The 15818-nt window shown below is 47.2% G+C and overlaps 1 protein-coding gene across 1 annotated transcript in view; it reads right to left on the bottom strand.

Annotated features, from left to right (window-relative positions):
- The window catches only part of COL17A1 (collagen type XVII alpha 1 chain), a 64462-nt gene that overhangs the window by 14739 nt on the left and 33905 nt on the right, over positions 1–15818 (bottom strand). Inside the window, exons 24-41 of the mRNA XM_024100481.3 lie at positions 14543–14605; positions 13791–13826; positions 13591–13644; positions 13186–13221; positions 12206–12241; positions 11664–11726; positions 11258–11293; positions 9988–10059; positions 9669–9695; positions 8091–8126; positions 7509–7544; positions 7190–7270; positions 5688–5723; positions 4878–4958; positions 2897–2950; positions 2701–2742; positions 1642–1704; positions 1399–1458 (exon numbers count right to left, since the gene is read on the bottom strand). Coding sequence (XP_023956249.2) covers positions 1399–1458; positions 1642–1704; positions 2701–2742; positions 2897–2950; positions 4878–4958; positions 5688–5723; positions 7190–7270; positions 7509–7544; positions 8091–8126; positions 9669–9695; positions 9988–10059; positions 11258–11293; positions 11664–11726; positions 12206–12241; positions 13186–13221; positions 13591–13644; positions 13791–13826; positions 14543–14605 — 912 coding nt within the window. The remainder of the gene's footprint in view (positions 1–1398; positions 1459–1641; positions 1705–2700; positions 2743–2896; positions 2951–4877; positions 4959–5687; positions 5724–7189; positions 7271–7508; positions 7545–8090; positions 8127–9668; positions 9696–9987; positions 10060–11257; positions 11294–11663; positions 11727–12205; positions 12242–13185; positions 13222–13590; positions 13645–13790; positions 13827–14542; positions 14606–15818) is intronic.

Here is a 15818-nt window from a genome sequence, read left to right as displayed (position 1 = left end):
GCACGGGTTTATGTTTACCACTCCCACATCCATGCACGTGACTAAGCACATCTGAGCCCCAGGAGACCCTGCAGGGAAGCAAAGCCATGGGGGAGGATGAGCGCCACCTGTGACCATGTCAGTGACAGGTCCTGAAGGAATGGAATCGCTCTGTGGCGAAGGCAGAACAGAGATGGGTCTGGACAAGAACAAGGAAACCCAAGCCGCATCGGATGCCATGCTTTGCAAATGGATCTTGTCCCTTTGATGGCAGAACCGAAGCTCTGGCTCCGAACACCCCTAAATCTTACGGGCACTTGAAATCTAGATCAGAACGTCATGGCTTGTCATTGGCCTGGCTCCTGAACTGAAATCTAGTTAGCTGCCGCAGAGCCAAGGGAGAATCCTATTTATTATTTGTACTCAACAAGGACAAGTGCAGAGTCCTGCACTTAGGACAGAAGAATCCCATTCACTGCTACAGACTAGGGACCGAGTGGCTAGGCAGCAGTTCTGCAGAAAAGGTCTAGGGGTTACAGTGGACGAGAAGCTGGATATGAGTCGACAGTGTGTCCTTGTTGCCAAGAAGGCTAATGGCATTTTGGGCTGTATTAGTAGGGGCATTGCCAGCAGATCGAGGGACGTGATCATTTCCCTCTATTAGGCATTGGTGAGGCCTCATCTGGAGTACTGTGTCCAGTTTTGGGCCCCACACTACAAGAAGGATGTGGAAAAATTGGAAAGAGTCCAGTGGAGGGCAACAAAAATGATTAGGGGGCTGGAGCACATGACTTATGAGGAGAGGCTGAGGCAACTGGGCTTATTTAGTCTGCAGAAGAGAAGAATGAGGGAGGGATTTGATAGCTGCTTTCAACAACCTGAAGCGGGGTTCCAAAGAGGATGGATCTAGACTGTTCTCAGTGGTGGCAGATGACAGAACAAGGAGTAATGGTCTCAAGTTGCAGTGGGGGAGGTTTAAGGTTGGATATTAGGAAAAACTTTTTCACTAGGAGGGTGATGAAGCACTGGAATGGGTGACCTAGGGACATGGTGGAATCTCCTTCTTTAGAGGTTTTTAAGGTCAGGCTTGACAAAACCCTGGCTGGGATGATTTAGTTGGGGATTGGTCAGAGGGTTGGACTAGATGACCTCCTGAGGTCCCTTCCAACCCTGATATTCTATTCTATTCTATTCTATTCTGTGGTAGCTCCTTGGAGCACCATCATGGCCCAGAGCCCCATTGTGCTAGGCACTGTACACACACAGAACAAAAGGACAGTTTCTGCCCTAGAGATCTTCTGCATTGCTTATCAGTATGAGGGTTTGGCGCTGAGGCACTTTACCAGTGACTTGAAAAGCCAGCTCTTGGGGAAGCCTCATGATCAGTCGGAGCAGTAGGAGCTGAGAGAATGGACTCACCTTGGTCTCCCTTTGGCCCTCGTGGGCCTGGTGGACCTGGTGGGCCTGCGAAGAATGTTTCTGTAATGAAGAGAAAAGGGTTGTTTAATGTACACAAGCAGACACAGCCATGGAGTGGAGGAGCAGGACATGTCCCCTGTCTACATCCTCCTGAAGCCAGGGATCGCCGGCGGTTCATTGAACCGCAGAGGGACAGAGAGGTTTCAGAAGGATCCAACACAAGAATCAAGTGAAAGTTCCTACCTGAGTTGGGCACGAAGGAGCCTGGTGGGCCTGGTGGGCCTGGCGGGCCTGGTAATCCTTCTCCTAAGCCAGGGAGATAGAACAATACTCAGAAAGGAGGGTAAAGGCCAATGAATACAGCAGTCCGCATAGCAGAGTCGCTGGATTGCCAATTCTGGGGCCAGTTCCTTATTTCTCACTGCACCCCTATCCTGCATTAGTCAGTCATGCCCTGGAGTCATACTGGAGGATCACAGCACGATACAAGTATCAGGGGGTAGCTGTGTTAGTCTGTGTCTACAAAAACAACAAGGAGTCTGGTGGCACCTTAAAGACTAACAGATTTATTTGGGCATAAGCTTTCGTGGGTAAAAACCTCACTTCTTCAGATGCATAGCACGAAAGCTTATGCCCAAATAAATCTGTTAGTCTTTAAGGTGCCACCGGACTCCTTGTTGTTTTAGCACGGTACAGTTAGGGTGAAACTCCATTTACAGGATGGTGCAGGAAAAATCCCAGAGGGCCTCAGTGCATTCAAATGGCCTTTTCACTCCTCATCCAGTGAAGCTTTACATATAGAGGAGTTTTCATTCCATAAGAAACAGGCCCCACGCTGCCCAGCTCCTGGGGCTGCAGCAATCACCATCTACCTGCTAGTTTTTAAGTGCTGCATCAAGGCTAGACCACTGGGCAGTTGAGGACTGAAGATGCTACAGCTGCAAAGCAGAGCTGGCACCCTTTCGCCTTTCAGGGTGCAGACATGACTTTCCTGGCCAAAGATTCCCCACCATCCTTCCCCCAGAGGTCAGGGCCACCAGCAGGTCCAGGGTGTGGGGGGATTTTGCTAGACAGTTCCTTTCCCGTTATCGTAAAACTCCCCTTCTAGTGAAGTGTATCTGTATGAACACACGGGGTTAAACTCTGGCCCCGTGGAAGTCAATGGCAAAACTCCCATCCACTTCCATGGGGCCAAGATTTCTCCCACAGAGTTTCAGAATTACTCATCTGGGGGCACGTGACAAATCGACTGTAAGCCGCCCCCTCCCCCCCATCCATGTATGGTGGGGAACAAGGTTTTACCTGCTGGGCCGCGAGGTCCAGGTGGTCCCTGGATGGAAGTGCCTGACAAAAGAAAAGAATCAGACGCATTCAAGAATATTTGCATAGCAAAATGAACACGTTGAAAGCATGCTGCAGGCTTTATTCCACCCCTATGGCCCCTGTGATCTCTCCTATATACTGCACCGTATGTAATACTCTATTATAATATACATACCTGGGGGTCCTGGAGGGCCGGGGAGGCCTGCTCGTCCCAGTAAATCTGACGAAACTGAAAAAAAAGGAAATATTTTTGCTCTGGAAATATTGTTGCTATGTTGCTCATGAAAGCTATTGGAGTCAGGGGTGGATTAAGGCAAGATCCTTGGTACAAGGCCTCATGGGTCAAAGGGGACCCGGACATACCTATGATTCTGAAAGGACAGGGTAGGGCCTCCCTTGCTAGTCTCTTGGGGACCATGAGAACAGGCAGCAGGTGAGCAGGGCCGGCTCTAGGATTTTTGCAGCCCCGAGCAGAAACAATTTTGGCCCCCCCCCCCAATTTTTTTCTTACCCCACCCCCGGCCTCGCCTCAGCTCCGCCCCTTCCCCAAATCTCCAGCCCTGCCTCCTCCCCCCAGGCTCTCAAGCCTAGGAGGGAGGGGGAGAAGCGGCGCGCGCACTGCGGCCACTTGGAGTCTCCCCCTCCCTCCCAGGCTCTCAAACCTGGGAGGGAGGGTGAGCAGCGGCGTGCAAATCAGCTGTTTCGCACGCCGCGGCCGCTCGGGATCTCCCCCTCCCTCCTAGGTTTGAGAGCCTGGGAGGGAGGGGGAGCAGCGGCGCGCGAATCAGCTGTTTCACGTGCCGTGGCATGCAAGCGGCAGCAGCAGAGGTGAGCTAGGGTGGCCGGGGCACATTTTTAGGGGCGTCATTCTGGCGCCGGCCATGCCGCCCCTAAAAATGTGCCGTCCCAAGCACCAGCTTGTTTTGCTGGTGCCTAGAGCCGGCCCTGCAGGTGAGGTTGGGATGGACAAGGCCACCAAGGTAGGAAACAGTAAGGAATCTCTCTGAACAGTGAGGACTTGTGAGAAAGACCAGGGAGGCCAAAGATGCTGGGCTCGGATGACGAGACTTTTCAGGAGGAGGAAGAATTTTTAAAGGAGGGCCTGAATTTTTTGGTGAGTGGGGGGGGAGGCCAATTTTTGATGAATCTGGGCCCTGGATAGTCTTAATGAGAGATAGACTTCAGCCTCAAAGCTGAGATGTGAATCCCAAGTTCGGGGGTGTTCAGATCCAGGATTTGGGTTCGGCCCATTATGGAGCTATGGAGCAGTCACAAAGTTCTGTTCCAGATCTGAATTACTTCAAATGTAGTGTTTGTATATGGGGAGTGGATTGGGACCGCTTTTAGTCTTAATCCATCCTTGATCAACATCCCAGACATATTTACAAAAGCTTTTCAGAATAATCCAAGCTATAATAAATAATTGTAATAATAATTGGTTGCAACATGCACAGTGTATTACATAAAACAAATAGATTTTCCCCAGGGGACACTGCTGTTAACTCAATTCTGTTTCTGTCACTTCTGCCTTGAAATTAACATTTCCTCCTCCCAGGGCCGGCTCTAGGCACCAGCGTTCCAAGCATGTGCTTGGGGCAGCACTTTTCAAGGAGCGGCACTCGCTTTTTTTTTTTTGCTTGGGGCAGCAAAAAACCTGGAGCTGGCCCTGCCTCCTCCACATCCATTTATCGTGTCACTTTACGCTGGTTACTTCTTTGCAGCGGGCTTAGCATTAGTTTTGTTGTGAGCACAGGGCAGCTGCATGGTCTTGTGGCCTAATGACCAGAGCAGTGCAGTAAGACTCAAAAAGACCTGAGTTTCAGTCCTGGCTCTGGCCTGCTAGACCATTGAGCAGACAATGTCAATGCCCTGTGCCTCAGTTCTGTAAAATGGGGCTAATGATACTGTCCTCCTTTGTAACGTGTTCTGAGCTCTACCAGTAACAAGTGCTAGATACTATTATTGTCATAGTATAGATACCATGAGCCTCAGCTAAACCACGTGCCCACTCCGTCTACAACATACTGAGCTAGAGGTATCTCAAGTTACATACTGAGCTAGAGGTATCTCAAGTTGAAGGACCCTCCCCCTGGGCTGGTCTCACCCAATAACTCTTCATGCTGCCAATAAAGAACTGAAGCAGCATCTCTTCTTACTTTGAGATAATGAAGTTGCAACTTCTGATTTGATGGTTTCCATAACGGTTTCACCTGTGAGCCCTCTCTCGCCACGTGGACCTTCATCAAGAACAGAGAGAGTGTGGGTTATTTAGCCAGTAGAGGACGAGCTCTACCTTTTGGGGGGCCTGCAAGGCTGCAGGCTAATGTACCAGCTTCTGATCTCCTCTGACATGGCTTCAGATGTTGCTTTCTGTTACAATAAACTGGGTGACACAGATTCAATCCTTGATGGACATTCATCCAAATCTGGAAATTCCTGCATAATCTGCCATTATTATCAAGCTCGGTTCAGGATCCATCTCTAACTCCCACCTTTTTACATAGCAGGACCCCTAGATCAGGACCATAGTCCAGATCCTCAAAGATATTTAGGCACTTAACTCCCACTGAAATCAGTTCCAATGGGGGTTAGGCACCTAAATACCTTGAGGGCCCATATAACAGAAAGGCAGCTTTGATTGGAATGTGTCCTACTAGAGCTAACGCCTGGATAAAATAATACTAGATGTATCTATGGCTGTAGCTTTCACACAGAAGATATTTGGGTACTCCCCACCCACTCCTCTATGGGGGGAGGGAAGGGGGAGAGACATGAAAATTGGGAATTTCTTCAAAGATTAATTAAAACTATGAACGCAGACGAATGAGCCAAAATGAAAAGATCTGCAGACAAAAGAGAAAGAGATTGTGCAAGAAGCTGAGAAATAAGGAGGGGGACTGAAAGATTTTATGAAAAAGAAAAGATGAATGAATGCAGTTCATTCAGAGGCAGGCAGTGTACAGTACCTTGCAGTCCGGGGAGACCAGCTGGCCCAACAGGACCTGGTTTCAAAGGACAAACAAAAAACGACTGCGTTAGATTTCCATGGCTGTATTTAACAGTATCAGGGGACAATCGATAGGCCTTTGAAAAGAGCTGAGAACATCAAATAATACATTTGTCCACGCAAGTAAATTAAATCAGGATACAGGCATGAATTAATGAGCACGCCGGTGGATACAGGACGTTCTGGAGAGGTGGTTTTTAGTTCAATACCTAGCAAATAAAGCACATGCTCCATTTAGACTGGTGGAAGAACCAGGCAGGTACGGGGTATAATACAAAGACAATGGGCTTGATCTGCTCTGCCTTGTCCCTTCCCTTGCTGAAGTTTAGGAATAACAGCACTGAAGCCAAAGGAGTTACCCCAGTGTAAGAGGCAGACAGGTGCGAGAGGAATCAGCACCTCTGAGCTTTGCACTGTGACTCCGTTGTACTGGAGGGCGGTGACTGCATTCGGACGCTTCAGAAGAGGTTGAGGCTGGGGGCTTAGCATGGAGCCTGGAGCAGGCACTGCTAAAAATCTCATCAGCTGTTCTTGTGAGATTTCCGCTGTCTTGATGACAATCCCACCCAATTCAGGACTGGAAGATAAGCCCCTTCTGTGTCTGGATCTGAAAACAAAACTATGGGGTATGTGTGTGTGTGGGGGGGGAGGGGGGGCGGGAGGGTTCAGATCCAGGGTATTCCCCACCCCCCTTTCTTGAAATGCAAAGGGGCTTGGATTTGAGATCCCAGGTTTGACCCATTGCTAGACTGTGTGCATTAGATCAAAATGTAATGGCAGGTTCCAGGCCACAACCTCACTTCCTCCTGTTCTTCCAAAGCCTCCCTCCTACCTGTCCCTCTTGTATCCGTCTCCCACTCCCATCTTCACACCCTTCCCTGTGCTCCAAACGACCTGTCTTCCTTTTTAAAAATCCCTCCTTCAACTACACATGCCCATTGTGCTGCCTGTTTAAGTGAGGCCCAAGCCCTGGCCTTACTACTGCGGAGATCACAGAGGGCAGGAAAGGTGGGGAAGCTAATGAATAGAGAGTCTCTGATCTATGTGGCCTGTAGGACAGGACAGCTTGGCAGGGATAGGAAACCATGGACTCCAGAATGCTCCTTAACACTGCTCCAGAAAGGAAGAGTGTGGACCCCACCCAGCACTGGGAGAGCGGGGGGGACTCTAGCCATGTCCCCAAGCTGGCCGACCATACTCCTGTAGGCCCATGAAGCACCCCCATGGATGTTCACTGGCCCCCACCTACTGCTCAGAAGCAGCATTTTCCAGTTCTGCTTTGTGTCCCCTATCCCACCTGTAAGATGAACCAGCATTTTACCCTGAGATTGTTAAGTTCCTGGCAGGGCAGGGACCTTGGCTTTCTCTGTGTTTCATACAACCCCAAGCACAGTGCTCAGTAAATACACAATGAACAGCGATGCAGGCTGCACCTGCAACGAAGGAGCAGGGTTTCCTTACCTGGGACACCAGGTGGGCCTGGTGGTCCGACAGCTCCTGGTGGCCCTGGAGGGCCAGGGAGAGCAATAGTCGATGAACCCTCTGCAACACAAAAATGAGGCAGTTGGCAAACAGAGAAGAGGAGTAAATCTGCCACAAATATAATTTGTAACGAACGCTCTGACCAGTTTGATTGTCTACATTGCCACAACCGATTTAAATGATGCAAACACAAAAAGACCCTGATCCATTGTAGGCACAGGGTAACCATGAAAATAGAAGGGATAATAGAAATTGGAGAAAATCATCAAAAACTGGGGCTGTTCAAAATCATACGTACCAGCAGTTATAACTCGGCCGGGAGCACCAGGTTCACCTAGGATAGAGAGGGACAAAAGAAGAGGGATCAATTAATAGAGAAACAAAACATTTTGAATAAGTTTCTGATGGCATATTGGCTTCTGTTCTCATTCCCCTCAATCTTTTGTTAGAGAAATTATAAGGACAGGAGATAATGGGGGTAGAAAGAGACAGAGAAGAGAGAACTCAGCTAACCCCAAAAGATTCTTTAATCAAATGTCCAAATGCTACATTTGTCAGAATGCATAACGGGCCGAGTTCTGATCCTACATACAAGTGTGTAGCTTGCACTGAAGTCACTGGGGCTTGTGATCCTGTATCTGGGGGCAGAGTTGGGTCCAATATGTACATTTCAGAGGGAGAGCTACGCTGATGACTTCTCTGGAGAACACCCTGTTTCTACGGGCTTCAGGAGACTTTTGTTAACTCCATTATTCTTTTTTCTTTTTTGAAACCACTAGGTGCCACTGTTGATCCAGGCACTGGTCAGGAGACAAGAAAATCCTCACTAATGCAAAGTACCTAGAGAATAAATGAAAGCCTGGTTTGAATCCCAACTTACCTTTAGCCCCTGGTGGACCCACGTTGCCTGGGAGTCCTGGTACGAAGAAACAATTCAAAATTGTGAATGTAAATATTTTTTTTCCAGATAATTCCCAGAATTGTAACTGTGGGTTAGTGAGAAAAAACCCCACCCAGTCACTTGATCCAACCATTTATTCTCCGACATTTATAGCAGGTGCTTTTAAAAAGTTGTTGATTGCACCTTCTTTGCTTTATCAGAGGACCCTTGATACCACTGCAAGATGGTGCACTGAGGAGTGTCGCATCGCCGCTGGAAATCCCCAGATTTCTAGTGATGGCTAACAGGATGGTTCAATTATGCACAAGGACCTGGAATGCCTTCCTAGTAACTCAGGGTGGGATTTTCAGAAGCCTAGTGGGACATGGTGCTGCCAAATAGCTTGTGAAAATCCCATCCGCAGTAACTATCTCAACACTTTGATTCAGAAACCTGTTAGTCACCATATTAGAATCCCTATTTTGACCTGATGAGGGTGAAGATTCCAAGGAGTTCCTGAACTAGCATCCAGCAGAAATATATTTTCTATCATATGGGTCTTGTTTATTTACTCAGGACATCTCAGCCCAGGTGCTTCTCCAAGTCACCTACCCATAGCACTGCCCAAAGTTTTCCCTGGCTCACAGGGTTTTGCTTTACTCGGTGGGACATACCGAGATTGCATGGCCTTTTCTAGCTCTTATCATCTCCTCACCAGCTGATTAGCATTAGCTCATTTTCCCAATGTTTTACAAAAAGGAAAGTAAGTGAGCTTAGTTCTGGTGAAAATTTCTAGGCTGACAGCCCTGGAGGTTGAAATCCTTCATTTATTCACAGGACATCTACATTATGGGGAAAGGAAATGCAAAGTTCTTCCCCTTAGCACCCCACCAATGTGACTTAACCCTGTTCTAGAGGTGCAGCCATGATAATTCTACCATACCATGATAATTCACCCCTTGGCTGGAAATGCAAACAGTGGGGCTAGCTAGAGACATCTGTGGTGGTAGCTTTGGTGATGGGGACATCTGGTGACACGGAATTAGACTGAAACAATGAACAGATTTCACAAAGACCATTGGGCAGTCACCAAATGATATCAAGGCTTGGTCACTACAAAACTGGGCTGGGAGTGGATCCTAGCATTTGGGAGAGGACACCCCAACCTTCTGATGTGTCCTTGTCTTGCCTAGGGTTCCATATGCGGAACGCTGTGCGGCTGAGACAGCTACCAGACGAGTGAGGAAGTAATGTGGATTTAAACTGTACTAAAGAAAAACTGTCTCTCGTGAAGGCCCATTCCTCACTACTACAGCACATTTCAAACTGGGCTTTCCTAGCATGTAAGAAAATATCTGTGTTAACCTAAAAAATCTGGTCAGCTGAGCTGCCCTAACTCCATAAACGAAACTTGGTCATGTGCGAATATATGCTGTCAGTCTCGTATCTCGGCTATTTTAGTGGTCCTTACACCTGTGTCTCATGTAAGGATAACAGGCTAACAAATGTGAGGCTAATAGGAAAGTCAAGGTGCTACAATATGTTAGCGATAAGTCAGAATATGGCTAAATGACTTACCTGGGGGTCCCTGCGGTCCTGTGAGACCTGGAAAAATAAAGGCAAAAATTCTAAGAGATTTGGAAAAATGTCTTTGGGGAAAAACAATAATTTTGTTTATAATTATGGGCAGCTGTGCAAATTAGCCTCCATAGATGTGTGTGTAATCTGCAGATTGCAAAGGGCCCAACATCCACATATCTTCGCATTTCATCACAACGTCCCAGCATAGAACTGGCATAGACCCATGTAGTGTTGGCAAGCAGGCAATCCCTCCAGATGGGATGTGTAACTCAATGGCCTTGTCTAACAATAGTCATTTTTCCCCTTCTGGTTTTACCTGGCTGTCCTGCATCTCCAGTGGGTCCAGGCGGTCCTCGCATTCCTTGCATTCCCATGAGACCTTGTTCCCCTAGGGATGGTAACCAAGACAACATAAACATACTCAGCTTCATGTAGCCCAATAACCATTTACAGTCTAGAGACTGCTGATGTGAAAAGAGCCAACGTTCCAATTGTGGGCCCCACCCACAAGTCAGTGGGCATGCTGGCACATTAAGCAGGTACTTTCATGCCTAAATGCCCAATTTAAGCATCCAGAGATAGCAGTTGGCAGCCAAGTTTGAAGTGCCGTAATTTCCTTATTTCAAATGTGAGATATAAGGCCACTCCTGTGACACTGCACGAGTCAGGTGATCTCCAGGAGATCGCATAAGGGGTATCTAGTCGCTCGGGCTTTTGCTTGAAATGGGGAGGTGACTGTGCGACCATAAGGAAAATACACACGCATTCTTCAACAAGAAAACTTCTAAACCAGACTGCAACATGAAGCTGCAGAACTGGAATTAATTTGCAAACTAGATACCATCAGAGTAGGCCTGAATACAGACTGGGAGTGGTTGGGTCATTACAAAACCTAAACTTAATTTCCCCAATACTAATTTCTCCCTACTGTTACTCACCCCTTCTTGTCAACTGTCTGTAATGGGCGTCTCTCTTACCACTTCAAAAGTTATTTTTCCTCCCTTGGTATCCTGGTGTTAATTGATTTATCTTGTTAGACTGACCTAACACTTGGTAAAGCACCCCCATCCTTTCATGTATTTATACCTGCTCCTGTATTTTTTACTTCATACATCTGATGAAGTGGGTTCTAGCCCACGAAAGCTTATGACCAAATAAATGTGTTAGTCTCTAAGGTGCCACAAAGACTCCTCGGTTTTTTTTGCTGATACAGACTAACACAGCTACCACTGAAACCTGACACATTTATCTGGTGCTCATGCTACAGAATGCATATGATAGTTCATTCTTAACTTCACTCTAGTGCTTTGGACACACACGGCCCATCTCAGGTGAGGCCAGGATGATGGAGAACTGGGGCACAAGGATATTTAGCCTCCCATAAACATCTCTCGGTTCAGTGTTAGATGTTTGATGGCACACTCTTGTACTACTATGTTGAGAGGCCAGGGCCCCAAGTCCATCACTCCATTGACTCCGCTACTACGTCAGTCACCATCTCAAGTTGCAGGCAAGTCACGATGTAGTGGATCTTTTGTCTCTGATGAGGGGTAATGGGTGAGAAAAAGGAAAAAATAGTCACCTACCTCTTGGGCCTTGGTGTCCATCGGGGCCAGCTGGACCTACCCAAAGATAAGAGCTCATTAGGGATTGCTGGAATGGTCCCACAGTATACCCAGTATGGTGGATATTCCCTGTGTGGTATAGCTGAACACAAGACTATGGCTTTCTATTATATTATGTCTGAATAAGACCTTGATTGGGATCATTGATGGTTCAGTAACTTTCGCCAAAAGCTTAAAGGTAAGGACCACTTTTATGCAAATATAATCTAACCAAAGAGATTTGTGGGAAAGACCTGGCAATACATACAGTACAATTCCACTGCACAGTTATCTCCATCCCAGTCCTCACAGAAATGGACTATCCGCGGGTGGAAACAACACCTATGTGTGTTCTCTAGAAATGTTGCATCTGTTCTTTGTTATTTACCTACGGATCCTTTAGCTCCTGGCTCCCCTGGAGGACCAGGCAACCCTCTTGAGCCTGGCTCGCCTGCAATCAAATTAAATTAAAGTGAATAAAAATGATGTTGGTGAGGATAGATTTCATGACGCGCAACAACATTTGCAGCTTTGCAAGCTAAAGATAGTATTGACAGGGCATTCAGGCCTCGTGATTCATGGTGCCGCGTGATCACCTCTGGGAACTGGGAGGCAGTTTTCCAAAATGTACAAATTAACTGAGTGCATTCCAGGTGAGGGGGAATCTCTCTGAAGTAATAGGTATGGATCCCTACCCAGGGATACCTGATTATATGAATCAAGAATATGATCAGATATGGCAAACCTTATGTTCTAATGAACAAAAATAATGTCAACAATAACAATATTTTTACATCTTTAAAAAATAAGCAGAGCAAGTTTGGATGGGCAGACTATATTCCTGCATGCACATTTTTATAATAATCCTCTTCATATTTTAAAGCCAGTATTAATTCCAGGACCCCAGACAAGAAATGTTTATATACTGACCTGTCAGACCACGAGGTCCTTTCTCTCCATGGTCACCTAAAGCAAACACAAGGGGAAATATAACTTCATGTAATTCATAGATTCATAGAGTTATAGATTCCAAGGCCAGAAGGGACCATTGTGATCATCCAGTCTGACCTCCTGTATAATACAGGCCATAGCACTTCCCCAGAATAATTCCTAGAGCAGATCTTTTAGAAAAAATATCAATCTTGATTTAAAAATTGTCAGTGATGGAGAATCCACCCTTGGTAAATTGTTCCAATGGTTAATTACTTTCACCATTCAACATTCATGCCTTATTTCCAGCCTGAATTTGTCTATCTTCAACTTCCAGGCATTGAATCTTCACTCTGGGAGGAGGGATAGCTCAGTGGTTTGAGCATTAACCTGCTAAACCCAGGGTTGTAAGTTCAATCCTTGAGGGGGCCACTTAGGGATCTGGGGCAAAATCAGTACTTGGTCCTGCTAGTGAAGGCAGGGGGCTGAATTCAAGGTCCCTTCCAGTTCTAGGAGAGGGGATATCTCCATTAATTTAAAATTTATTTTATTTTAATCTTGTGATATCTTTCTCTGCTAGACTGAATTGCCCATTGTTAAATATTTTTCTCTCATGTAGATACTTATAGACTGTGATCAAGTCACCCCTTAACCTTCTTTTTGTTCAGATAAAGAGATTGAACTCTTTGAATCTATCGCTATGAGGCATGTTTTCTAATGCTTTAATCAGTCTCGTGGCTCTTCTCTGGACCATGTCCAATTTATCAACATCCTTCATGAATTGGGGGGACGAGAACTGTTTCACTGAAAAATTTTACTGTCAAAGAAAAGGGAAACCTGATGACAAAAGCATCAAATAACCAAAGCCAATGAGGAATATAATTGATCCCAACCTGACATTGAGAGAACCAGGACAAAATATCCTGAGTAATCTAACAGGAAGAAAGTACTGACAAAAGTAATGTAACTGATTAGCATACCTTTGGGTCCGGGTGCTCCCAAAGCTCCTTTCTCACCTAAAAGATATAAAGGCAATGACTTAAAGAATAAATATTGTGGGAGTGGGGGAAGGTCTTCCTCCATCATTCCTCTCTAGAGACACAACATGACCCATCTCTTCTTTTGATGCTTCATCTAATCTAATCTAATCCATCATGCTCCTACCTATCTATGGTATTTCCAGGGTACCTATCACCATCACTGAGTTTATTCTTTCTCCTCCTATCTTTCTCCTATTATCCTTGGGGCCCAGGGTCAGAACCTTTCTCAGATATGACTCTGATTCACAGCTGGGTGTTCTCTTCTGGGTAGCAGTGGAAAAGCACAACATCTGTTACAGCCACCATAACTCGTCAGTGTGGCAGAAAGTGGGCTCTAAATCTTACCTTTGCCCCCTGGGAGACCTGCTTCACCTCTAAATCCTTGAAGACCAGGAGAACCTGCAAGAAAAAAGGAAATTGGGGGTTTAATCATATCCAGTCTACTCCACCGCTGAGCATGTTTTCTAAGGAAGTCAAGCATGCAGAGTGTTGTCACTCTGTCTTTTTGTTTCCTGTATGTTATAACAGGAGAATGTGGCACTCACCTGGTGGACCTTGTGGGCCAGGAGAACCTGTCATGCCTGTAAATAAGAAGTGTACAATATTTCAGCTACATTGTGATGGGAAGGAGAACCCATCTCCTTGGGTTTGCCAACAGGTGACTAGATTCCAGAGTGCCCCTAACTAAACAAGGTCCTCCAGCCAGTAGATGATCTCACATAATTTTCATCCTATACATCAGAGCAATTTAGTCTTGAACTGGGACTGTTGCGATCTATAGGAAACAGCTTTCCCTGGTGGTCCAAACCATATCCTCTCCTCCAGGCCCAAGGCAGGAGGAACAGAGTTCCAGCTTGTTTCAGCGGGGAGCTGCTCTTTATGGGCAAAATTGTTCCTCTCAGTTACATGGGTCAGCTCCCATTGGTGTCTGTGGAGTGGCACCTACGTGACAGACAGATAAGGTTTCACCCCATTATTTCTAAAGGTTCAAAGGCAGGCAAAAGCCATCTGTAAGCTCAGGTGGGTCGCTGGCACCAGTCAATCATCTACGGCGTCACTTACACCTCCATAAAACAAGCTGTTTTCTAACGTCTAAAATACTCCTCTTCCCATTAGAACATCTCGTTCTGAAATGGGGTTAGTTTGGGGGTAAGCCAGCTCATTCATCTGCCCACTGCAGTGAGGCACAAATCAAAACAGTGAGACCCACAACCGTCCACGCATCCTCCCACAGCTCCTAATCGGGGCTATTGCCCATGCAACCTCGCTGCCATTTTCTGTTCACCACTGTATTTACCTTTGAGGCCAACAGACCCTGGTATCCCAGGCAGTCCTGCAGGTCCCTGATCACCAACAGCACCTAGAGAGTAAACCATCAGAGCACATCATTAACCAGCCTGCCCATAGGCGCCGACTTCCCCTCTTTCCCGTGAGTGCTCGACCCCCTTCTGCCCCCCGGCCCCCTTCTGCCCCTTCCATGAGGCCCTGCCACTACCCCACCTCTTCCCACCCCTGCCCTGCTCCCATTCCAACCCATTCCCCAAAGTCCCTGCCCCAACTCTGCCCCCTCCCTGCCCCTATTCCAACTCCTTCCCCAAATCCCCGCCCTGGCCCCGTCTCTTCCCTGCCTCCTCCCCTGAGCGCGCCACGTTCCCACTCCTCCCCTTCCCTCCTGGAGCGTGCTAACGCTGCCAAACAGCTGTTTGGTGGCAGCCGGGCGGGAAGTGCTGGGAGGTAGGCGGAGGAGCAGGGACGCGGCATGCTCAGGGGAGGAGGAGGAGGTGGGGCGGGGGGTGAGGGGAGCTTGGCTGCCAGTGGGTGCAGAGCACCCACTAATTTTTCCCCACGGGTGCTCCAGCCCCGGAGCACCCACGGAGTCGGCTCCTATAAGCCTGCCAGCTGCCATCCTCCACCCCCAGAAGGAACGCTAAGATTCAAAGGGATGTGTCCACAGTGTGGGGATCGCCTGCACCACACCGAGCTTCTCTTGTCCTCCTGGGCAGCAAGACCAAACAAGCCTGCCGCTTGCTCCTGTGGGATCCACTTGCTATAAACCAATTGTCTCTATGAACCTAAACTGGGCTCTCTGTTTATAATTCCAGCCATCTCTTTCACCGTCCTACCCCCGAGCTCCATGTGCACCCATGAAAATGCTGCTTTGCAGACAGGTATTGCATGTTTACACAGCTACACAACAAACCACCCGCCACCTCTAGTCTATTTTCTTCTGGGAGTCACCTTGAAAGACTGAGGGTTAGCAGCCAATTTAGTAAGGATCTGATTGTGGTATACGGCTCTGATTCCCCGTCGCTCAGTGTCATGATTAATCAGTAATTAAGACAACTGAGAACGCATTATCCGGAAATGAGCCCATCTCATTGGGCATTATGAGACACCAGAGTTTGAATCCTTCTAATGTCCCAGGACTTATCTCACTACACCACCTGGCGTCATTGTCTTCTGTTGTCAGGAAATATTTCAGTGGGGAAAAAAATCGATCAGTCATTTCTGTGCTAAAAGATGAGTAAATCCAATACAACAGACAGATCTTTGTAATTAATTGCGGAAGCTAC

Source organism: Chrysemys picta, chromosome 7 (genome assembly GCF_011386835.1).
Source record: "Chrysemys picta bellii isolate R12L10 chromosome 7, ASM1138683v2, whole genome shotgun sequence".
NCBI classification, from domain to species: domain Eukaryota; kingdom Metazoa; phylum Chordata; order Testudines; family Emydidae; genus Chrysemys; species Chrysemys picta.
Note: the sequence above shows the minus strand (reverse complement) of the source record. Positions and strands in the feature narration are given on the sequence as shown.